The sequence below is a fragment of the Pseudorca crassidens genome, chromosome 11 (genome assembly GCF_039906515.1).
Source record: "Pseudorca crassidens isolate mPseCra1 chromosome 11, mPseCra1.hap1, whole genome shotgun sequence".
Lineage (NCBI taxonomy): Eukaryota > Metazoa > Chordata > Mammalia > Artiodactyla > Delphinidae > Pseudorca > Pseudorca crassidens.
In genome coordinates, this window is record NC_090306.1 from 1,928,974 (window position 1) to 1,954,534 (window position 25,561).

Below are 25,561 nucleotides of genomic sequence, written 5' to 3' on the forward strand. Positions count from 1 at the left end.
GGAGACACCGTGCTGCCCTTCCTAGAAACGCCTGCATTTAGAAAGGTACTAACCTGGGAGAGATGCTTGATTCAAAGGAATAAACGGAACCAGTGACCGTCAGGCAGGGGCCCCATCAAACACCCCACCCCCGCCTTAAGCTGCCCACAGCCTGCTCTTCTGTTAGGATGGCAGTGAGATCCTAGCATTGAAGTTTGGCTGAGAGTTTCTATTAGAAAAAGTTTTTTTTTTTTTTTTAGTTTGATAACATTAAAACCACTATTTATCTTTAAAAAGAACCCCATGAAAAATCCCGTCTGTCAAAACCTGATTTTTAGGGTGACTTGAGTATCTCTTCAATTTACGGCAAGATCTGTTATCTTCAGTGTTAAAATTACAGGCTCCCTTTCACCAGGAGCACACGCTAGGTGGGGCATTTTCTCTTGTGCCAAAGTGGTCTTTAAAAAGAGGTAGACAAAGCAGTAAGATAGCATTTATACGGTGCAGAAGAATGCCACTAGCTCACCTCCAGATAGTTCCTGATTTCATTCGTTCACTAAGCAAGCATCTGCTTCCTACTTTACGCCTTTGTGTCTATTACACAGCTTTTAAAGAAAGGTCCAGTTTCTAAGTTGTGTCACAGGGCACTCTGGACTGACATCACCAGCAGGCCCTACATCCCCACCTCCCCCCACCCGAGGGAGGAGTCTGTAATTAGTGGCTGTGAGCAAGGCTCTCCAGCATGCCCTGCCTCTTGATAGGCGGCCCCTGGGATTTATGTGGAAGGCCCTTTCCAGAGCTTGCTTGGAAGTTGGTCGTTGGAAACACTGAAACAATTACTTAAGTGGTAGTTAGGGCCCCAGGAGGCCCCATGGGCTACTGGCCATAATGTTATGGGCTGAGTCATGTGCCCTCCCCCAACTCACATGTTGAAGCTCTCACCCCCAAACCTTAGAATGCGACTGTATTTGGAGAAGTGATTTAAAGTGGTTAAGTTCAGATAAGGCTGTTAGGGTGGGTCCCACTCCAATCTTACTGGTGTCCTTGTGAAAAAGAGGAAACTTGGACACATACAGAGACACTGGGGATGTACCTGCATGGAAGAAGGACGATGTGAGGACACAGGAAGAAGGCGGCTGTCTGCAAGCCAAGGAGAGAGGCCTCGGGAGAAACCAACCCTGCTGACACCTTGATCTTGGATTCTAACTTCTACCTTCTGTTGTTTAAGTTACCCAGTCTGTGGTACTTTGTTGTGGCGGCCTTACAAACTAATACAGTATTGTTGGTGAGCAGTGTCACCTAACCATCAAAAAACCTAACCATCACTTGTAACATTTTATATATTGGAAGATGCCTTCTGCATCCCAACTCCTGCATCAGAAACACATCTTCACTTGCCCCAGTGGCAAGTTGAGTGTGGCCTGGTCCCATCTTTCCCACTTAGCACTAGAAGGGGTTCAGGGAGAAAAACCTCACTGATCCAGCCGCCCTGATGTTCTTACAAGAGGTGCAGGAGAGTTGCTTAGAGGCTCAGCGAGTAATAGGGACAACAGTCAGAACAGCAGCAAGTGGGGACTGGGTCACTGGGAAGAGGGGACACCAGGAGGGAGGCTGTGGCAGTATTTCCCCCCTCTCTGGGGGAAGCAACGCTTTAGGTCAGGGGGCACAGGGAGTCTAGTGGGGAACAGCAACACTGTCTGTAAACTGGGAGAGGGCTGTGGCCCAACACCTTTTCCTGTTTTGAAGTTCACACAGGTTTTCCCCAAGAATTCTGCTGTACATACATACGGCCAGCGTGACAATGGAGCTTGGTATTGTGCAGGTGCACTGGGGAAGAGATGTGGCTGGGACCATGCTGGACGCTGCCCACTAGACGTTTAAGTGACTTCTGTTTCTAGACTGTCCCACCAAATCTTTGGTAAAGAATTAAATAGTGGTTTGAGGAAAGCTAAGGACAATTTATTTCAAAGCTCTGACTAGATGGGAAAACTGCCGTCTCCAAGGCTTCTCCGCTCCACGGGCTTCGGGGTGGCAGTGCCTGCCCCGGGCCAGTTTCTGGACGTTCGCAGGGGTAAATTTCCCTGCATTATCTCTGTAAGTCAATGTGCTGGACTGTAGGAGTTGTCAAGACTCATGAAAACTCCAAGATGGTAACTAGTTGCTCCTGCGGCAGCTCCGGGGAATCACAAGCGCTGACCTCCTCCTTCCGTGGGAATACTCTCAACACAAAGGAAAAAACACAGGGCAGCTAAGAGATACTAAGAGCTCTATAAATACAGAGCTTCATAATTAAAAAATGTTCCATATTCCCATTTCAGAGCTCTAAAGGGCCCAGTGCAAGATCAAGCTAATGGAAACAAAATTAAAGGTTCCTGCCCTCTTTGCTGCCAAGCTGAGGGCACAGGAGACCTGAATTCAGACTACGTGTTTCACGTTCTTTTTTTTTGCGGTACGCAGGCCTCTCCCGTTTTTTTTTTTTTGCGGTACGCAGGCCTCTCCCGGAGCACAGGCTCCGGACGCACAGGCTCAGCGGCCATGGCTCACGGGCCCAGCCGATCCGCGGCATGTGGGATCCTCCCGGACCGGGGCACGAACCCGTGTCCCCTGCATCGGCAGGCGGACTCTCAACCACTGCGCCACCAAGGAAGCCCCATGTTCATTTTTATTTAGCCCCGGCCCGCTGTGGGCAGAGGCCCTGGCGACAAGGATCGGGATGGGGAGGGAGAGACTGTGGACAAGAGAGAAACAGCAGAATCCCCTTCTCTGAGATAAGTGAAGGGAGGAGATGGTCTGGAGGGATCTTTTGTATCAAAACAGTTCTGGTCTAGCTGAGTCTCTTAATGCAGTATTGTCTCTCCACAAACAAGATGACGCAGCACGTTCAGCCCCAAGCCTTTAAGTGAGCTCCTGCTTAGGTGTAGCCTTTCCTGTGTCCACCATTCAGCTGCCCTCAGGCCGGGAGTGATTTGCAAAGAAGGATTATGTCTGTGTCATTTCTACTGTGTGAGCGAGGTCCTCACCTCCTCTACATTCAAAGCCTCTCTTCCTCTTCCTCCCCGCAACCTTGTTTTAGGGGATTTTATCGGAAGTCAGGCAGCAGGCTCAGGGTCTCAGGGCCCAAGCCAGCAGCTGGCCAGGCCCTGTCCTCTCTCGTGGGGTCTTCCAGCGCTTCTACCTCTTTTTTTTTTTTTTTCCTTTTTAGAACAATCTCTTGTCTGCCAGATTTTCAACATCCAGCTGGCAGGATCCTCTGCTCTTTGCATGAAAAGGTTAATGGAAACTGTCAGGAGGGGAGAGTGCCAGACCGTGAGAGCAGAGGGGAGAGGAAGAGTGAGGCTGCCCCACAGGGTTTTCTCATAAACATGAGACAGACAGACAGACAGACACACACACACTCCATCCCCAAGCCCAGTCAGGCACAGATCCCGCCTGTCCTCAGGGCCTGCAGCTCTTGCTGCTGGATCGCTGGTCGCCTCGCTCAGCCTCTCATGCTCTGCCGCTCTTAGTCTTTTTGGACAAGAGTTCAACGTCGGAGCCGAGGAAACAGTGCAAACATCGCAAAGAGAAGAAAACCAGATCGGAAACATGCAGGCTGGGAACCAAGACAGAGTTTGCTGCCCATAAAGAACCCATTCTTCTCTTTTCTCTCTCTCGTTTTCTCTCCCCGTTGCCCCCAAAATCTCCCGTGTCCACGTGGCCCACTTGGGGGCTACGACGATCTGTGCAGATGCATTCACGAGAGAAGAGTGTCACGTCGTGACTGATGACCCACGAGCTCCCGGAGTGAGGGCCCAGTGCCACCCCAGCATCAACCATCCCAGACTCACCGCCCTGAAGAGAGAGGGGACAAGCCAAGCAGCCACTGATCAAAATCGAGAAGACAAATGGAAGACGGGCTCCGAGGAGACGACGAGGTCCGAGCCAAGTTGTGCAACGATACTTCCCTGAAGGTCAAAACTGGACTGGGTGCTGGGAAAGGGGCTGGAGTCCACAGCCGTGACCCGCGGAGCGAGCTGGCCAGTGAGGGCTCGTTCCAGCGTAGTCGGCCGTCAGGGGGCTGGCCTTCGTGGTGGAAAAAGGACGTGTGCTCCAGGGGGAGATTCCACTTTCAGCTTTTCAGCAGAATCTGCCTATCAGTCGACCTGCTTCAAAAAGTTCGAGAGGAGACTGGAAATGGGGTGTGACTTTTCTGTTTTTGTTTTGAATTAAACTACCATTGACATACAGCAAGATGCACAGATCTCTGTACATCAGGGTGTACAATCTGATGAATTCTGATCAGTATACACGCCCACATGACCATCTCACCAACCGAAACACAGAACGTCTCCATCGTCCCAGAAAGATTCCCGGGACCCCTTTCAGTCAGTTCCCACAGGCGCCCAGTGTTCTAGTTTCCATCACCACAGATGAGTTCTTCCTGCTCTGGAAATGCCATACAAAGGGAATCAGACATTAATCAGATACTCTATTGCATCTGGCTTCTTTTGCTTAACAGTGTTTTTGAGATTCATTCATCAAGTTGCTTGTATTAGAGTTCGTTCCTTTTTGTTGCTGAGTAGTACGCCATTATATGATATACGATAATTTAAAAAAACCTCTTCTGTTAATGAACATCTGGGTTGTTTCCAGTTTGGTGCTTTTACGAATACAGCTGCTCTGAACAATTTTGTGCACATCTTTTTGTGGGCGTGTTTTCATTTTTCTTGAGTAAATAAGGAAGAGTGGGATTGTTGGGTTACAGGACAGGTGTGTATCTAATTTAATAAGAAAATGCCTAACAGCTTTTTTGGGCATTGGACCAAAGCCTTGGACCATCCTCACCACTGCACGGAGAGTTCCAGCTGCTCCACACCCTCGTGGACATTTGGTGGACGTGTAAAATTCACATTTGGTGAATTTTAGCCATTTTCTTGGAATTGCCCTGCTATCTCACTGTGGCTTTCGTTTATGTGAGCACTGTTTTCGTGTGCTTGGTTTGTGTATTTTCTCTTGTGAACTGTCTGGTTCAAGTCTTCTGCCCATTTTAAAATTACGTTGTTTTGTCTTTTTGTTTCTGATTTTAAAAATATCTTCTCAATAGAAGTCCTTTGTTCAATATATACATTGTGAATGTTTCCTCCCAGTCTTCTGATGAACTAAAGTTTTGATAAAGTACAATTTTTCATTTTTTCCTCTCACGTTTAATGTCTCTGTGCTTGCTGAATTGGGGGAAGTTGCAGCAACATATGTGCCATTTGGCTAATACCTAGAATTAAGACGTAACGTTCATTTATCCCACTACAGGTGATGTTACCTTCAGTCATTTGGGTTTAGATGGTGTCGCCAAGTTTTTCCAACGTAAATCGACTAAAAGGATTTTGTGCTAATTGACTGAAATAACTTTTTGTGTGCGTGTGTGAAGAGACACTTTTAGACTACGCAAATATCCTGTTCCTCAGCCAACTTTCACCCACTGGTTTTCACGTTCATTGATGATCCCAGTTCAAATCAGTTACTCCTGTGATGGTTGCCAAGCGGTGACTCTCCAGCCCCGCGTGCCAGCTGGCATTCTACTACAGGGCATGGCCCCTGCCCCACCCTGTATTTGCTTACTGTTTCTCTACACTAGTACAGACTCATAGATTCCTGTTCTACTCAGTGGGCTGTAATTTGTTACTATTATTAATTTTGCTGCTCAAATTCCTGAAGATTTTGCTATTGGGAGCCCCCCATGTCCTTCTTCTTTTTTTAAAAAGATTATTTATTTGTTTATTTATTTATTTGGCTGTGTTGGGTCTTTGTTGCTGTGTGCGGGCTTTCTCTAATTGCGGCGAGCGGGAGCTAATCTTCGTTGCGGTGCGGGGGCTTCTCATTGCAGTGGCTTCTCTTGTTGTGGAGCACGGGCTCTAGACACGTGGGTTTCAGTAGTTGTGGCATGCGGGCTCAGTAGTTGTGGTGCACAGGCTTAGTTGCTCCGTGGCATGTGGGATCTTCCTGAACCAGCACTCGAACCCATGTCCCCTGCATTGGCAGGCGGATTCTTAACCACTGCGCCACCAGGGAAGTCCCCCCTCCATGTCCTTCTGACACCCCCCCACCGCTCCTGGAACACTCCGTTACTTTCTGGTATAAGATGCTCTGGATTTATGTTGTACTTTGCCACACACAGTCCTAGGCTGAGCCATGTCTCCAAGGAGCCCTGGTTCCTTTTGGTGAAAAAAGGCATCTATAAACCAGGAGCTGGGAGCTAGGTGAGCTCCTTGTTACTGGTGTATCACTGCTTCTAGGTGCTCCAGCAGATAAAACTAGGAAATACACACATGTATCCATGTAGATGAGCACACAAATGTACACACAGAGAAAGCTAAATCTATTGTCTGTCAAAAACCCTGAGTCCATACGGACACCTGCAACAGCAGCTGAACGCCACCGGACTTGCCTTCACCCTTCTGTATTTGTTACTTCCTCCTCCTGGAGTAACAAGCCTGCTCCCATGAGCTTCAATATACTTACTCATTCGTTCAGTCTCCTTGTATGTAGCCAGTCTCCCAACCATCTGCACCATCATCTTGGTCCTTGCCTCCAAATGCCACCATGCCAGCTGAATCCTCAGCCCTGGCCCTGCCAAAAATGCTGGCCACGTGGGCCGAATCCTTGACCCAAGCCTGGCAAACACACCAGAATCTTTGGTCCCACCAAATATATAGGCCAGTGTCAGTGCCAGATTTATGGAAACACTAACAAGGTTTCCTGCCCAGGAGCTGGCAAGAGGGCCTGGCAAAGAAAAGAAGACACCTTCTGTAGAAGGTGTGTGGTGTGGGAAACGTGGACCTGGAATTTCAATTATGAGATGTGATTCTGGAAGATAACAGACAGTGGTCAAATATGGGGCTGTCCTAGAATCAACAGAGAAGATGTTTAAATCTAAAACTGAACCTAATGAAACCTTTTTCTTCATTCTAGCCACCTTGTACCACTACAGCATTCTACTGTGACACGACCTCAATCTACTTTTTCAAAGAAAGTTTCTCTAGGGCTCCAGAGCCATACTTAAAATGGTATGAGACTTACAGTTATCTGAAAAATTTCAGCAACATCTTTTCTTCCAATAGCAAGTGACTAGAAGGCTCAGGTTCAGTAAACACTACTGAACAGAGATATAGCCTGAGTAGTATGATGTCATTTATTTCAAATTTATATCACACTGAACAATACTGCATATTGTTCGTGTAAACAAATATGTATATTAAAAAGGTAAAAACGTGGACTGTAAAAATGCAAACCAGTTTAGGACACTGGTTGCCACTGCAGATGAAAAAAGAAAAATGCAACTGGGTACAAAGAAGACTTTAACTATATTTAGCGTTAACAGGTAAGAGCAGCCTGCACTGGGAGAGGACAAGAGTGTGAAGGGGGAGCCCTGTGGTGCAGGCAATGAAGGAGCTACTGAAATCCAGGAAAAGTCAGCACTCAAGACTTTGCACTAAATGCACAATCACCACTGGAAAATTTAAAGCCTGTGGAGCGATGAAAGCAACTCAAACCCAGCTCAATTACAGACTTGACTCAGTTCCCAAATGCTAATGGTCTGACAGAAGAAGAGGAGTTGCCTATTTCTAGACATAAATGTTATTAATCTCAGTTTCTACTCTTCTTTTACATATAATATTTACCACTTAATAAAAAATGAGACACAAAAAAAGCAAATGAACTTAAAGACATATTGATAGAAATTATCCAAACAGATAATAGGAATCTCCAAACATAACATGAAAAAAATCCCCCAAATAAACAAACAAAAGCCCCCAGACATTGAAGAGATGTGGAACAATATCAGATGGTCTAACAAATACATAACTGTAGATATAGAAAGGGAAGAGAGAAAGGGACGAAAGACATATCTGAAGAGATAAGGGCCAAGAATCTTCCAAAATTAATGAAAGACAACAAAACATAAGCCCAAGGGACACGGAGATCTCAAAAAGGTTTTAGCACAGACAGGAAACATAACGTAAACTACAAATAGGCACATTATTTTCAAATGGTTGAAAACAAAAGTTAAAAAAAAAATCTTGAAAGCAGTCAGAGAAAAAAGAAACATGAGAGGGTGGGGGTGGAGCACACATAAATACAGCCGACTTTTCAATAGCAACTATGGAAGCCAGAAGAGAATGGAACAGCATCTGTAAAAGTCAACCTAGAATTCTATACCCAGAGAAGAGTATCTTTCAAAAACAAGGTATTAGCTTGCATGGGCTGCCATAAGAAAATAGCACAGACTGGGTGGCTTAACAACAGAAATTTATTTCTCACAGTTCTGGAGGCTAGATGTCCAAGACCAAGGTGTTGGCAGGGTTGGTTTTTTTTAAGGCCTCTCCTTATCTTACAGATGGTTGCGTTCTTGCTGTGTCCTCACGTTTTTTTTTTTTTTCCTCTGTGAGCACACAGCCCTGGTGTCTCTGTATGTCCCAATCTCCTCTTTTTACAGGGACACCAGTCAGATTGGATTAAGGCCCACCTATCAGCCTCTTCTTAACTTAATTACCTTTAAAGGCTCTATCTCCAAATGTAGTCACATTCTTGGAGTCAGGGATTCAAGAATATAAACTTTGCAGGGGACACAATTCAGCCCATAACACCCTGCCTTCTCTACTCCCCAAACTCACGTTCTTCCCACACACAAAACACATTCACCCCCATCCCAGCAGCCCAAGAGTCTTAACCCGCTGCAGCATCAACTCTAAATCCCAAATCTCACGTAAATATCATCTAAATCAAGTGTGGTTGAGACTTAAAAAACATGATTCATCCCGAGGCAAAATTTCAATGTGGACCTGCTGAACCCAGACAAGTTAGCTGCTCTAAAATACAGTGGTGGGACAGGCATAGGCTAGACATTCCCATTCCAAAAGGGAGACCCTGGAAAGAAGAGAAAGGGGTCATGGGTCCCAAACAAGTCCAAAACCTAGCAGGTCAAATTCCATTAGATTAAAAAATATACATTTATTTATTTATTTGGCTGTGTTGGGTCTTCACTGCGGCAGGCGGGATCTTTTGCTGCAGCGCTCATTGTGGCTCGCGGGCTTCTCTCTACTTGGGACGTGCAGGTTTTCTCTTCTCTAGTTGTGGCGCGCGGGCTCCAGAGAGCGTGGGCTCTGCAGTTTGCGGCACGCGGGCTCTCTTGTTGAGGTGCGCGAGCTCAGTAGTTGCAGCGTGCGGGCTTAGTTGCCCTGCAGCATGTGGGATCTTAGCTCCCCGACCAGGGATCGAACCCACGTCCCCTGCATTGGAAGGCATATTCTTTGCCACTGGACCACCAGGGAAGTCCCTCATCAGATTTTAAGGCTTGAGAATAAGGCTCTTTGGCTGGATGCTGTCCTCCAGGCCCACTGGGGTGGCAGCTCCAGCCCTCTGGCCCTGGGTGGCAGCCTGGCCTATTGAAATCAAGGAGGAAGAGACAGCCTTGCCCCCTAGGCCTGTGTCCTCTAGGCTGGTGAATATATGTTGTCAACAAGAAACTCACTGTAGCTATAAAGACATCGACAGCTTAAAGGCAAATATATGAAAAAAGGTTTATCGTGCACTCACAATTCTAAAGAAAGCTGGAATGGTTACGTTAATGTTAGATAAAGCAGACTTCAGAGCATGGAGTATTACCAGCTTTGAAAAGAGATATTACATCATGATAAAAGAGTCAAGTCATCAAGGAGATATAGCAATCTTTAATGTGTATGCACTCAACAACAGAGCTTCAAGATACATAAAGCAAAAGCCGATAAGGTAAGAAAAATAAACAAACCCATAAATTTAGTTGGTAAGATAGCCAGCCTCTAAGAGGGCAAAGGAAACAAAACAATTCTGGGAAATCTTCAGATGTAAAGTAATATTTCTGTAGGCCAGGCAGTTGCAGATCATAGGGTCATAACTCAGGATGGAGTCTGAGTGGTTCTCCTGACATCAACGTCAGATTATCCAAAGCTACCGGATGGCACTGAGGAAACTGTCTTGGGTCACCAAATAAACCATCAGCAAGGTATATACTAATAAGCATTCTTTACACGTACAGTACTGTGCCAGGCACTTTAGAAATACAAGACATGGTTCTGGCAGTGAAGAAACTCATCTAGTTAGGGAGTAAGAATCATAACTATGAAATACAAAGTAATAAACTAAGCAGAACTCACTAGAATTCACTCACTCATCTGAGTTAGTAAGCAAGTACCAAGTACCTGACGTGGTGCGAGTTTTAAGATGAAAATGATATGGTTCATGTCCTCAGCTGACAGAAAGCCTAGACTAACGGGAAGACAGATATGAAAACTAGTAAGTACGAGTGTCACAGGTCATACAGAAGCCCTAAGGAGGGAGCGGCACATTGGGCCTGGGGTTTCAGGAAAGAACTCAAAAAAGAAATGATGCCTGAGCTGAGTTTAAAAACTCAGATTCCTATTTAGATATTCCCCAGGGACACAAGGCAGGAAAGGGCAGAGCAGGCAGAGGGACACAAATGTGAAAACTGTAAGTCAGTTAACAGTTTGAAAGACTGTCAGTGGTTGTGTGCTTCGGGGACAGGGTGAGGGGAGGTGTGCATTTAAGAACCAGGCCAAACGGAAGGAGGCCTTGTGTGCTTTGATAAGAAGCACGGACTGTATCCTGCCTGCCTTTCTCCTTCCCTTTCTCTCATTCCTTAAACAAACCTTTACTGAGCAGATGCTATGTGCTAGGCATTATTCTTCGTACAGACAACAGTGCTGAAAAAGACAGACAAGGCTCTTGTCCTGTCCTCACGGGGGTGTGTGACCGAGGGGAGCACGGTGGCAGTGAAACGCATGGGACATACAGAGTGGAGTAACACAAACGTCAAGTGCAGAAGGCTCTACCTCCCCGAAGAAAACACACACGCAAAATAAACCAACGTGCATATTTAGCGGTGATCTCTACCTAATGTTTCTTGGGCTTCAAAAAGGAAAGTCAAACCTTGCTCACAATAGGCAAGTCATTTTGTATTATCACAGGTCATCTTTCTCGACAGCCTGCACCACTCCCTTAAAATCTTACTTGGAGAGAGGTGGCAGAAAATGGGTCGGTTTCTCCACCAAACTCGAGCTGCTCTGGAGAGGCTGATGGAAGGTGTGGTTAGTTGCTGTGCCCCTTTACAGATGACCCTAGTCACCTGCTCCCCAGGTTTTCCAGGGCTGCTGCTGAAGATACAGTTTCACACGCCTCATGCAACAACTTCAGTAACTGAAGCAGGTTCTCAGCCAAGGGGAAACGTGACAATATTAACATGATTCATGTATGTGAGCAAAGCTGTCTGGATGATAACATGTGGGATGGCATGCCTTCTATTGAATTCCTGGTTTTTCACTCAAAACTTTCTGGAAAACTCTTAGCTTGAGATTTTCTACCTTGGCCTCACCCTGAAGGTATTTTTTTTCCCCTTAGAAAGACTGATTACGTCCATTCAGGCATATTTGGAAAACAGGACTGAGCCAAAATACTTTTTTTCATTTCAAAGACAAGTTGTTTCACAAAGAAATAATTTAATGCCAGTTAAACTTTGATACATCACTGTTCGTGCTTTAAGATGCCCTGTCTCTCTGCAAAATTTTGGAGTGGAGTTTCTAAAATTAACTGGCTGTGTGCTCTGTTTCCAGCGGGCTTCCAGTGGCATGTTAACTTCATGGTGATTAATATCAAAAGGAGCTACTAGAAATTCGATTTAATTCTGTCCTTTAAATTTCTCCCTCTTTTGAGAAGAAAGAAATTAAAATTTCCATGGCAACACGCTAAATCTGAGAGGTCGGCCTTGCCTTTTCCATCACACAAATCAGGTGGGTGACCGACAGGCCGTTAAATGGGTCTGTTTTTAGGCAATGTCCACACCCGGGAGTCAGTCCTGCCCTGACCCCAGCGTGCAGTTCTCGACCCGCGGCCGTCACTGCTCCCTGCAACCTCACACCACAGGATGTGCCCTATGCGACACAGCCTCCGCTCACGCGTTGTGGGTGAACAGACAGGAGGCGTTCAGCTGGAAGACGGTGCACAGCTTCGACACGCTGGTGCAGAGCTCCAGCAGACTGATGGCACGATCACATCTACAAGGGGCTGGGACACCGTCAACCCCACTCTGTGGCCGGGAACAAAAGCAGCTTAGGATTACTGCTCTAAAGCTGCTCGATTTCTTCTTTTCTATTTTTATTCCTCAGTGTTTATTCCATTTTTCTTTCTTTTACTTTCCATGTCTGCCCTCACCCCGTTTTCTCCTTGTTTCTTTTATTCATGGTTTTTGCCTCCTTTTAGCCTTCTCATTTTCTCTACTGAACTAAAAAAATCACGACATGGAAAAAAGAGAACCAATGGATTTTACAGGCGACAGTAAACAGAAAGTGGAGCAGAAGGGGGTAACCTAAACTAATTCATCTAATGGCCCTTTTATTGAAAAACTTAGTAGGTTGTGACCCACAGTTCCCTAGAGACAGCTGACTTGTCAAGGATCCTCATCCAAATATCCCCACTCAGACTTCCTTTCCGTGGTCACAGTCACGAGTGGCCATCAGTTCTGTGAAATAACAGATTCCCCTTAACCCTCTCCCTTCCGAACCAGCCCTTTCTGATTCTTTGGCAAGTTACACTGAGGGAAGAATAAAGTGGGGCTTACTTCAAATGGTAGCTCCTAATACCTACTGAAGAGCCAACCACCGTTAAGAATCTTGACTCTGAACCCCGCATACTCCAAGGCAGCTTCTACTGCGCCAACCTACAGAGCAGCTGAATTTTGTGAGGGTGTCGCCAGAGCTCAGGTGAGAGGCTTACCTGTTCCTGGGTCATCTTCTGCAGCTCATTCTCCCATGCTGCCTGGTCATCGTCCAAGTTATAGGAAGCTGGTGGAGTGAGTCCTTGAAGAATCAGGGGGTCTCGGTCATGGCAGAGGGCTGTCAGGTGTCCAATGTACAACTTTAGTTTGCTTCTGTTTTGGTCAAGTTCTAAGAGGGGCTGGATGATCTGAGGTGAAAAAAAATGAGGAAAGTCAAGGTCAATCTGAAATAAGAAGTTCCAGTCTCTTTATGCCTCCCAAGGCAAAGAAACGGAGCAAGACTAGAGCTCTTGTAATCACTACCGCAGTCTTCGGGACTGTAGAGAGAACCAGGTCCATACACCTGCACGTGTACACGGTCACACCCACCCACCGTTCTGGGGGCTGCGTGGGGACCGCTGGCATGGACATCAACGCGAGATGCAGTTCTGACTTTGGGCTGGAGATCAAGCACAGGGTGAGCTTGTTTTTGCAGAGGTGGCATTCCTGATACAGAAAGACTCCAGTTACTTCACAATTGCTCATCCCATCTATTTACAAGGAGGTTACAAAAGACTGCTAGTGATTCACTTTGTTATGAAGCAGAAACTAACACACCATTGTAAAGCAATTATACTCTAAAAAAGATGTTAAAAAAAAAAAAACGCCAAAACTCCTAGTGAAACGTGCTCATCTGAAAGCCTGATGCCACATGCTACGTGTGTTCCTTCACCTCCTACAATGGAAGGAAGGTTCTGCCTCTGGAGAAAGTGCGTGTTTTTCTCAGCCACGAGATGTGGTGAGTGAACTCATGACTAGATCTGCCTCCTGGCTGGAGCTCCCTCGTTCACTGGGCCGAGGCCATCGATCCTCCTTTTAATGGGTGACAGATAAATCCTTACACAACGCCAGACCCCTGAGCCTGAGCCCGGGCCCAGTGTGACGCTGGGTCTCTTCTCTTGAGTAGCAGTCCTGCGCTAACTCTGTTTTGTGTCCCCTTTACCCTGGATGAATAACTATCACCTCGGCTCCCTCTGAAAGCACATCAAAGGACAGATGACTTCATCGGGCAGCTCTCGGGCCCGATGACACTCGGTACTGGCAAGCCTGAGGGGCTGAGGCAGAGCTGGGCCGGCTCTCCAACGCTGAAACGCTGGCACAGCGTCTGCCTGACACACAGCAGCTGGGGGAGCCGCCAACCCACCAGATGCTGGCAGGCCCCAGACGTTCCCAGGGCTCACAGGCAGGGTCTGCACCTGCTGTGTGTCACCGGGCCGGCACTTTACACCAGCAGGACACCTCTGACCCACCTAATGGACAAGGAGCTCACTCATCTTCAAGTCAACAGAAACAAGGCCTGGTATTACTTTCAGCAGTGACACTGATTTCTTCCTGGCCTCAGAGGACTCCCCTGCTGCTTTCCTTTTAAGAGTTTCTAAAATAAAGTTTTATGTTTTTTATTGTGAAATCAATGCATATTTTACTCTGAAAAGTATGGGAGAAAATATAAAAGAAATAATAAATAGCCTATAGGTATTCCATCAAGAATACCACTTGCAACATTTTGCTGATTTTCTTCCAAGTCTTTTTATAAACTTACATAAATCAACTTTTAACAGTATCATACTTCACGTTTTGCTTAATACCCTGTTTATCCATTTAGTGTTATATTGTGAGTACTATTCACATTACGTATTCCTGGAAAACATGATTTTTAACGGTTGCTTTATAAATATATCACATTTCCTCTGTTTCTAATACTATTTCCATAAAATAGTTAAGAGAGGGAACAGCCAGGGCTTAGTGTCTAAAACGATCTTTAACTTACTAGAGAGATCAGAGTTCAGAGTTTAGGCCTACGTGGTATAATACAATACAGAAATTGAAGCCTGTCTAGACAAACCAGAGAAAGTGAACACATTCAGCATTATTATTGCTTTTAAAACACACACACACACACACACACACACACACACACAATTCTCTAAGGATAAAGGTTACACATTCAGGGGCTGGGGTGGAAGGCTCTGGGCTCTGTAAGGGACCCCTAATCAGCAGGCTCGTGGTACGAGTCCTGTGTTACCCGTGGTATCAACACTGCCAACCACAGAAGGACGAGACTGTTTTGCAGCGGATTTGGAGACTGGGGAAGTTGGATAGCTTTCTACAAACAACACTAATCTCTCAAAAAAGACTTGTATTTTATTCCTGGCCACAAATGCACATTCACAGTGTAGAAGATTTAGAAAGAGTTCCAAAGCAGAATCTTTAAAGGCAAGTTCAAGGCAACTCCTTTAAATGCATGTTCACCTTGCACTGTCAATATCCCAACTGTCTAGCCACGGCTCTCCTACCACACCCCTCACGCCTCCGCGCACTGCAGCCCTATTTCATTTCCCGTGTTTTTAGCTTGGCCTCCTCTAGCTTCTTTCATGGACACATTGATTTAAAAAAATCACTTTGGGGATTTTCATTGGATTTGTGCAACTTACTCCCATTCTTTGTGTGTGTGTGTCTGTGTATAGTTGCCATCACATCTGGGCTGCAAGGCTGAAAGCTGGTATCTTAGGTAATTACTGTTTGAGTTGGAAAACTGACATAAAAAAGCACGAGCTCTGAGGAAGAAGACAATGTGATAAATGGTGGTAGTGGAGAGGTCAAATTTTTCACAGTAAAATGGAATCTGGAAAGATACTAGCTCACTGCTGTAGGACTGGGAATGAAAAAGTGGACTTTTTAAGGTCCCTGTTCTTAATCAGAGATGAATCTCAAACTGATTTAAATGTATTTCATGCTGAGGTGCTGACAGATGACAAAATATGTAGTGTTTTGCACTCTGAAAGTTTTCAAAGTCCAATTGAAAAGGTAAAAAATGATGGAATCTGAAAAATTTTTCGAGGATAAAAATTCATTCCATGCAATGACCAAGATGCCCTTTCTTCTCATGTCAAAAGGAGTCGCTTTTTTAAAACAAAACAAAAAAACTATAGAGCTTACTCGGTGAAAGTGTATGAAACTGCCCGACCAGCACAGTTCTCAAATCTATCCATCAAGGGAAAAAAAAAAAAAAAAAGTCACCGTGGCCTCTCTGGGACACATTCAACCATGTCAATCATGTGGGAAATGTCCTTATCTCTTCCTTCTCCCCATCTAACTTGGGCAGGCCACTCAGAAAAGAAACTGCATTTCCCACAAGGTAGAACTGCCACTGCCTAATCTCAAGAGGGAAGAGGGACACTTGCCAAGTAGGAAGAGGATGCCTTACAGGATCCAGAGGTTATGTCTTTTGCCCACATACAACCTCAGTACATTGGCAAGAAGTCCTACCCAAAGCTGTCAGTAATGCGGTCAGACCACATCAGTCCTACAGCTATGCAGAATTAGAATTACCTATCTTTTTCTCGGCATAAAGAAGTTAAAAAATGAACTTGTCAAGATAACCTCTGCTTTTATCAAATATAACGCCAAAATGTCAATATCCCCCCAATCCTACATTTACGGAGCTGTTAAGGAAAATAATTTAAATTATGAAGGGGAATGAGAGCTTTCTGGTTGACTTACTGAAAGCTCTGTTTCTTCTTGCAAGGATTTATTTATGTATCAGCCCCTCAAATTGGCTTCAGAGGCCAGCATTTGATGACACATGGTGATGGAAGACAGTGACCTCCGGAAGGTGTTTATTTTAACCTCCCTTCCACTTGAGCAGGTTAGATGGCTAGAGATCTTCTGGAAGACAGACCAGCTGCTCCTCTATTGTTCGATACAGATTGCAACTGAAAATTCTACAGCATCCCGTTTCTGCAACCCATTTACCTAAGACATGGGAACACGTGTTCTTGGACCAGGATGGGACGTTCAGTGAAAGGCCCCTCCAGTCAATTCCATGGTCTGCCCCCTTCTCCCCACTCCACTGTTTCTGTACTAGATCTTTAATCTAAGTATAGGTGGGTTGGTTACGGCACATTCTGGGAGCTCATTCTGAGAGGAAAGGTATACCTTGAACTGAATATCACTTGGGACTTAAGGCATTTGCCCTTGCAGTACTAATATTTTATTGTTTGGAAGATGCCACTGGTTTTCAAGCTAACATTTACTGATCGTTTACTGTGTTCCTGGCAAATTATTTTTATATTTACTATGGTTCCTCTGTCACTACAAAATCCTCTTGCTCTTCTGTCTATCTGCGGAAGTCCTCGGAGGCCGGTTCAGCCGCCCCTGGATTACTGCATAAATGCCAGTAGCAGTTCTGACTTCTCACTGGGTCATCATTACACCATTGTCCCCCAGTGTAGGTTCACCAAAGAAGTCCTGGAACAACTAACGTATTAACTGCCCAGAAACATTATTCTTTCAATGACTTTCTTGTCCAGAGGCCCCAGCAGAGAGCTACACTCTGAAAAGTAAAAAAGGAAGCAAGGGAATAAAATTCAATGGTCTAGCCTCAAAGTCCTTTCTCTCAAGAACTCACTTTACCTTCCTGGTTGCAGTATGTGTGAGGATGAGGAAGATGAAGGACGGTACTGGGTCTCTTCACAAAGTTTTGGACCTTTGTGTTGCTTTCTCACTTAAATGCAGCTACTTTGTGCAAGAATGTGGTTCTTTGAACAAAGATAGTAAACTGTCATGATATTTTTGCTACATTAACTAGATATACTGCGTATCAAATCACACATATTGACACTAAGAACATTATGTAATTCGCTTAACAAACATTCAGTGGATGCCTTTGTGCCACGCCACAGCCAGCTTTTGCTGGCAGGAATATTAAGAACGAGATGTGGTCCTGTTCTGCATTAAAAAAAAAATCACGAAATAATGGAACTAATGTGTTGAGTGTATATAAGAAGTAAAAGGCGTATATGCAGGATTTATCTTTGTTTTAACTTTAGTTTTGAAGTTTACTTTAGGCAGACCCTTAAATTGCTAAATCAACCTCTTCACCTTGATTTGAGGCCTAGTGTGACGTAGTCTTCACATACAAGGTTATAAAATTCAACAACTTGTTTATTCTTAGTGGTCTCTGAGATCCAACCTTTTAATTTAGCCTTCCCATGTGGAGCACAAACAGAAGGGTACTCAATGGACCCCCTAAATGTTTTTGGTGTTATGGTCCTTACTCATCTGTAATCCTAGCAAGCTGAAAACAAACATGCCTTCGAGAATACCCCTCTATCTTATACTTCCCCTGCAAGAGAGACACTGGACAAACATACGCCTCTCAGGTCACACCCTCATAATAACTGATATAAAGCCGGGCTACAGAAGGGTTCGTGAGATACACCTGCACGACCTTCATCAGAAAACAAACCTTACTGTGAACAATGGGAATCTGGAAAGTTTCAGCAGCTTTAGCCTGAGTTTGTGCTTAGTGAGAGGGCTACAGTCTCTGAAAAAAAAAAAATCTCTTTTAGGGGGAAGTCAATTTCTAAAGTCTCATGAAAAGTTAAAAAGATAACCTAAAGCTAAAGGCAAGAAAGTTCAGAGCTCCAAATCCTGACCCCCACTTCATAACCATTTTTCACGTGTGTCTATTTGACTCCTCAAACAAACTTTATAGAATGGGACTGTCTCACATTTATCTTCCAAAACAAAAAGTCACGACAAATACAAAACCCAGAATGACATTTCTTATGCTATAAATATTTACTAAGTACTTAGAATACTGGTTCTGTACTAAGCAGGGTCCCTTCCTCAGCATCTCTTACAGATGACCTACTATTACCACTTGTTTAGCTGATGGAATAACTAACCAGGCAATCCCTGAGGTTCAATTAACCTTCTCATTCCCCTCATCTACATCCTGGGGACAGAGGTCTTCTCATTGACCAAATGTGGGTCAGGCTCCCCTGACCTCTCTTCTCAACTGGGCCCTGACTTTTGGGCGTTCATGTTCATCTCTATATTGTCCAATTCCCCCAGGAATTCTAAGTTGGTTTGTGTCTGAGGGGGTCCCTCATCGCCCACTATCCCCGGGGCGATGTCTGATCACTCTGCCTGCCTTAGGCAAGAATCCAGTTAGGGTGGTTTAGCCAGCATCTCCCCCTATCCCTGATGTTTCCTCCTTAGGAAGTGTCCATCCACTGACCCCCACCTGCTCCTTGGCTGTAAATTCCCACTTTTCCTTGTTGTATTCAGAATTGGGCACTGTCTCTCTCTCCCTCACTGCAAAACCCCACTGCAGTGGCCCCTAAACCCATCACGATGGTCCTGAATGAAGTCTGCCTCACTGTTCTTTAACAAGTGAGTAAGTACCACTAGGAGTTCACGTCCAGGGCCACTAGTGAAACCGAGTCCCCCTAAAACTGACCTCCTCTGCTGACAGTTTGTGATTAACCTCTCCAGGGGAAACTTTATTCCATTTCTCGTCCTGAACCTGTTCCCCTGAGAGTGAGGGGCACCAAAGAAAAGGGGGGACTGAAACCATGTGCAAGCCCCTGTGTCTACATCCTTCGAAGCAAAAGCCTTTTGCTTTAGTCTCTCAGCCCTCTCTTGAGTCTCAGGAGGCTGACTCCAGAGGGAATGACCAGGAAATGTGAAGACGCAGAAGCAAAGAAGAGCTCTGGGTCAGGAACCTGGTAACAATTCAGACTGCACCAGCCACACAGCAGAGCCACCAAACTCCCCGTTCCCTGGAAGATACGGATAAAGGCCTGACACACGTTCCTAAGCTGTTTCTAGAGGAAGCAGACCCCCACAGATGAAAACTACTGACCATCAGAGAATGTAGGCCCCAGGCCGGTTGAAACTGGAAGACTGGTGATGCTCGAAACTTCACCTTGCTGCCAACCAATCTGAGAACTGCGTACGAGCTGATCATGCGTCCTGCGACCCTCTCCCTCACACACTCTGCCTTTAAACCCCCTCCCTGAAAGCCGTCGGGGAGTGTGGGTTTTCAGCGCGAGCTGCCCGTTCTCCCTGCCTGGCCCTGCAATAAACGCTGCACTTTCCTTCACCACAACCCGGTGTCAGCAGATGGGCTTCGCTGCGAGTGGGTGAGCAGATCCAAGTTTGGTGTGGTGACACTAGGTGAATGAGATCAATAAACATTAATCAGAAATCTTACCACATAGAGAAATGCTGGGTTCTAAAAGTAAAAACTCTCTCCAAAGGTTTCAGATTTAAAGAGCTTTACGGTTTGTTAAAGTTAGATGTGTCTTTGAAAACGGCAAAAGGTTTGAAACATGAAAAAAACAGTGGGAATCATTTAAAAAATAAAATGTGATCATTTCCTCTTAGTTTTACAACTCAGAAATCTGTTGTCAATTTTCCTTTAAGCATGCATTACCACTCCAGCAAAACAAAACATCTCCTATTTCTTGACCCAGATATGGAGACAAATATTCTGTACTCAAAGTTGTGAGGAGATAGGAAACAGAGTTTAGAATAAAATGAATCTTGAAATCTGAACTACAGAGCTGCTAACTGCATTTTGCCTATTTACTCCTTATTCAGTTAAAACCTATCCTATTGTATTCGGTACAAGGAATCCTACTCGAATAGAGAGCAGAGTGTGTGGGCCCCGCCACTGAGGGAAGAAACCTCCTGCTGAGCCCACCTCTTCACGGCCATGAGAGCAGCTTAAGGCTGGAGGTATTGCAAGGACCTGCTTCAGTATCTGGAAACTTGTAAAATCGAGGAAAATAAGGTCATTCACCAACAAGAAGGCAGACAAGTGAGTACAGACGAAGACAGTGCACATCAATGGGCAGTAAGCGGAGAAAACGCTGCATGAGGCGCCGAAGCCATCACGCGCTGACGAGTGGAGGGGACAGGAGGGGACGCATAGCGTGCACCCTGCGGGGACAGGCGGACGAGGCACAGGGAGGTAGCCAGTGGCACGTGTCCCGCAGCTCTTCTTCCTTGCTCTTTCAATAGATGAGAAAGCACCTTCGATTTAGTTCTTGGCTTGAGGCTTGCCTTTCCACAATAAACCATTTACTGTATTTTAGCAAACCATGCAGTGGGTTAAATATTTGTGTGTGTATATATTTTACAGGACTTCCCCACAGTGAAGCTCCAGGGCTATACACTGATGAATTACAAATTATGAGGAAGAAAGTCTGGGCATGGGAAAGAAAATAAGGCAAAAGAGGGAGAAGAGAGGTTCACACTCTTTGAACAGGCCAGGCAACTGAAGGCAGATGCTGAATTTCAAAGGAAAACCAGGTAGGCAGTTGGCCACAGCGAAGACGGTGGCCTCCACCCTGCCGTGCCCGTACACACACACACGCGGCGGCTGACGACACCTGCTCCGCCCAGTCCTCTGAGCTCTGGCACCTGAAGTGCTCGGGCTGCGTTAGGGCTGCAGCCAAGCACTTCTCAGCACTGTTACACCTTCACAAGACAGAGGGATGAATGTGAAAAGCAGCAACACGCTTGTTGCCTGCCGTGTGGAACACAGTAATGACCTTATCAGGACGGTTCATTTTCTCCTCTCTCTAGCCACTGGGAGTAGAAGGAAGGCCAGCCCGAGCTGTGCCGGGTGCACAAAAGGAACCTCCTGACCTGGCCAGGATCTCGGTAAGTAACCAAGGATGCCAGTCTAGATCACAGGGAGCCCACCCAATCGCTCCGCCTTGCAGGCCACAGGACGACAGAGGAGCAAGGAGCCGAGTACGCTTATCTGGTGACCAGGAGATTCGACAGCTTATCTGTACAAGGGCTCCCAAGCGGAGGCCAGGCTCTGGGGGAGACCCCCCTGTGATTGGCAGTTATTTCAAGGCTGGGTTAAGAGCAGGTGTGTGTGCGTGTACACACAGAGAAGCTGGAGGAGCAGACACGGGCAACTGGCCACTAGTCACATCATGACTGCAGCTCCAGCATCACATCCCGCAGCACAGACTGCAGACACGCAGCATCTCCAGCTGAAACTTGCAACGGCTGCAGCTGTGTGTCCACAGGCTTTGGCTTCTCATCACACAGTGCTTCACAGGCACCTGGCCTTGGGGGTGCAGGTGGGAGGGAGGGGTTCCCTATCACCTGGAAGGCAGGGCAAGATAGACATGTACCCGTAGCTGTGTGTACACATCAGAGACGGGTATCTGTGCTACTAGAGAAAGGCTACACACAGGAATTGAATCTCTTAATGCTGATGTAGGAAACAGAACACGACCTGTGACAGGCTGAAACACCTGTGAGTGTGTATAAGGAGGCCCATGTATACGCCTGCAGTGGCGAGAGGGGGCCGGCAGGGTGGGAAGAAAGATCTGTGCAGAATGGCCCTTAGCCCGCAATTCAGCTTCAGGATAGCTTAGCACTCTGCTTAACTGGGAGGATGGAAATGTTTCAGAATATCATAAAAGAGCCCTTCAAGAACAGAAACCAGTACCAGGGCAGGGGGCACCAAGGGCATCTCCTTCACTCACTCCGGGCTGAACTCGTGCTGCCTTCTGGGGGCTGGCCTGGTGCGCCCCACCTCCACCCGCTGCTCTTCTTGTGCCCACGCCCCCCCTTCTCCATCTCTCCTCCTGACCCACCCACATGAAGAATCTTCATTTCCACTCCACACTCACACCAGAACTGTCGTATATCTAAGAATCTAAGAGGGATCTTGGGTGCTCTGACAGAGCTGTCCTTGCTGGATTCATGTCTGCCACAGTCAATCAGGAAATCATATTGCAAAAGCAAATTCTTTCTGAAAATTTTATACACCATGAACAAAACCCATGGATTAACGATTTCCAGACATCACCCCTTCCACCTTGGGAGTAATCCAGGCTTTGGGTGGAAGAAAAAGATTTGGGAAAAACAAAAATTAGGAAGACTGTTTTTCTCTACCCATTTTCTTTATTTGGGAATAAAACCTTCACACAATCACTGAACTAATCTCTCTTCCCCCTACTTCTGAAAGTTAAAATTCCTTAGCGTGGCACAAACTCTGATAGACATCACCATTTCAATGTTTCTAGCTGCTGAGGTTTAAGCAAAGGTTTACTATCGGAGGATACAACAGTGACTATGACAAAAGACTTCAGCTCAGGAATACCAGAAGTCCTAAAAACTGTGGCTGATATTATATAGCGTAACCAGCCAGGGTAATTCAAGATTCAATAATCTGGGGCCCACCAAGCCCTTCTCCGGAAGAAGGGCCCCTGTGCCCTGATTCCCTGATCCCCCTGATCCAACACAGGGCTCAGTAAGTGCTGACTGAAGATCAATTCTGAAGTGTAGGGTCAGAGCAGGGCGGTCCCACTGGGATGCGAGATACAGAACGCTGAGAATGAGCAAACCCACACATTCCGATTGAGCCGAGAGACCGAGGGAAAAACTGCAGAGTACGGCAAGGAAAAAATGGGGTGCGGGGCAGTCCAAGGGGAAAGTTCCAAGGAACCAGAAATGGGGGTACATCTAGACGGAAGCACGTGAGGCTACCTGATGTAACAAAGAATGAGCAGCTTCTGGTACAGTTGTAAAGTGACCTGATAGCGGGGGAAAAAAGTTAAGTTTGTGCAGAATCTTCGTATTGGTTTTATCTACCAGGCTCTAGTCCCACCTTTTAGTACTCATAAGAAACCTATCATGCACGTGGACCCACATCCAAATTTTGTAGCAATTTCAGTGAGGGAATACAAAGGATAGAGGCCATGTTTCTGATAGAATCAGAGGACCTAACACTTTATGGGTGTTTAGAAAACAGAAAACAACGGACAAGTGACACAGAAACTCCCAACTCTAGAAAGCAAGCAAAGAAGAAAAGGGAGAGGAGAACGTAGAAACACCTTTCTTCCCCACGTTAATCTGTCCCTGTTATTAGTGCTTTCCCTGGTTCCCTCCAGGGAGCATACTTTTGGTGTTGTGGACTTGAACAGCAACGAACAGGAGGAAAAGCGCTCTCTGTGCTTTAAGCAAACTGCCCAAATGTACGCATCACACAAGTTGGGGGGACTCTTCATACTCAGTTGCCTTGTGGGCTCTAGCAGCTATAACCTTCTTATATATGAGATGCTACTGCTGACAAGAAATAGAAACATGGGGAGCAAAGTCTCTGCCATCTTATTCATCTAAGCAGTAACAGCTCATGACACTTGGTCTGATATGTTTCTGTCATTTGTCTAGCAAGCCATCCACATATCATTCCCCAGATGTGCCATTTCAAAGCACAGTGCAGAGTCATCCTATAGTGGGCACGTGTGTTTCAGACTATCCTGTGAGTCCGGTGAGGCACGTTCTATGTACCTGGAGGTTTTCAGCTTTCCCTGACTCCATTACCTTGCCTGTCTCAATGATCATACATTTCTGTGCACGAGAATAAAGCAACAGGTTCACGTGTTAAGACACACTCGTACGTTTATGTGAACGCGCGCACACACACACACAAACGGAATGTGGTCTGACTGGGAGGGCCCAGGCTCCTCTGAACTGGAACTCCTGCATCTTAGCATCTCTTGCATCAACGACAACTTGTACGTTCCAGGGAAGCACGGTTGTTTGCCCAGCTGCTTGTCTTACCTATGATTAGGTTAGTTGCTTCCCTCATGGAAAATTTTTGTTAGTTAGCCACGGAATTCACTGAGGTGGTCCTCAGCATCTCATGATCTTAACTAGGAATTTTATCTACTTGAACACTTCTCTGGCAAGAGCAGCTGTGGCATCTCACACCTTATAGCACCACATGTTAAGCAGACACAGTGGTGTCCTTCTTTAGTGCCAGGGAAGGCCATGTGACTGGCTGTGGCCAGGGCCACGGCCACGGCCACTAACATGATCATTCAAACACCGTAGCCATATGCATGCAGGCCCTTGGCTGGTGATTATGTTAACTACTGGGCATCTAGCTTCAGAAACTGTGGTGAAAAAAGGCTTTTTTACCCAGAGGCTACCCTTAACAGAGACAGATTTGTATCAGTCATGTTGTGTGCTACAATATCTTTGCACTGCATTGATGACTGTGCAACACTGCAAAGCCACAAAGCAGTTAACAGCATGGGCTCTGGAGACAGACTGGCTTACCTCTGGGGCCTGCAACCTTCTAGCTATGAGACCTGGGACAAATTACTCTGAGGACAGTATACCTTATGAGACTGTAATAACCCACGTGTCCATCACACGGTAAGCTTCTTCAGTAATTAGTGACCATTGTTATTTCCAAGAACCTGTTTTACCATCTGTAAAATGGGAATGACCATTCTCACCCGTGCGAGGATTTGAGCACATGTAAACTGCAAGGTACTCTTGGTAACTCCAGCTGACATTCTGACCCCGAGGACACCTTAACCCCACCATCCGCACTGAGCTCCACCAACGGCCGATGGCTACAAAATGGCACATGAAGAGATGAGAAGCACAAAGAAGAACTGGAAAAGCAACACAACAGACCAGAGGTCAGTAAATAAACGACAGTCCATGGACCAAATCCGGCATCACTGCCTGTTTTTGTACAGTCCATCACTAAGAATGGTTTTTCAAATGGTTGGGAAAAAAATCAAAAGGGTATTTGGGGACATGTGGAGATTATCTGAAAATCAAATTTCAGTGCCCATAAATAAAGTTATATCAATCATAGTCATATTAACCTTCACTCATTTACATATTGTCTGAGGCTGCTTTCCCACTGCAGAGCAGAGCTGAATAGTTTTGACAAAGAGTAAAGTTCACAAAGTATAAAACATTTACTATCTGGACCTTTATAAAAAGGTCTGCCAATCTCTACAGTGGACCTATTCCAGATAACAGGGTAACTATACTATTAGGGAGGAGATGCTTATAATTTTCTTACAGATTACTTAAGAAATAAATAATAATTACTGTTAAAAAATTCAATTCACAACGAATAGTACTTGTATTAATAGTAATATCAACACAAAA

General features: G+C 45.8%; 1 protein-coding gene across 17 annotated transcripts in view; it reads right to left on the reverse strand.

Moving 5' to 3' along the window:
* Nucleotides 1-25,561, reverse strand: part of ERC1 (ELKS/RAB6-interacting/CAST family member 1) — a 399,699-nt gene that overhangs the window by 20,124 nt on the left and 354,014 nt on the right. For 11 of the 17 annotated variants that reach the window (XR_010947412.1, XM_067756042.1, XM_067756040.1 and 8 more), the window contains one exon: nucleotides 12,778-12,966. Coding sequence is in view for 11 of the 17 variants with exons in the window: in XM_067756042.1 (XP_067612143.1) it covers nucleotides 12,778-12,966 (189 nt within the window). In the remaining 6 variants the exon portion in view is untranslated. Of the gene's footprint in view, nucleotides 1-9,410; nucleotides 12,092-12,777; nucleotides 12,967-25,561 lie in introns of those variants that run through there. The other 6 variants (XM_067756049.1, XM_067756047.1, XM_067756044.1 and 3 more) reach the window with 2 other exon arrangements.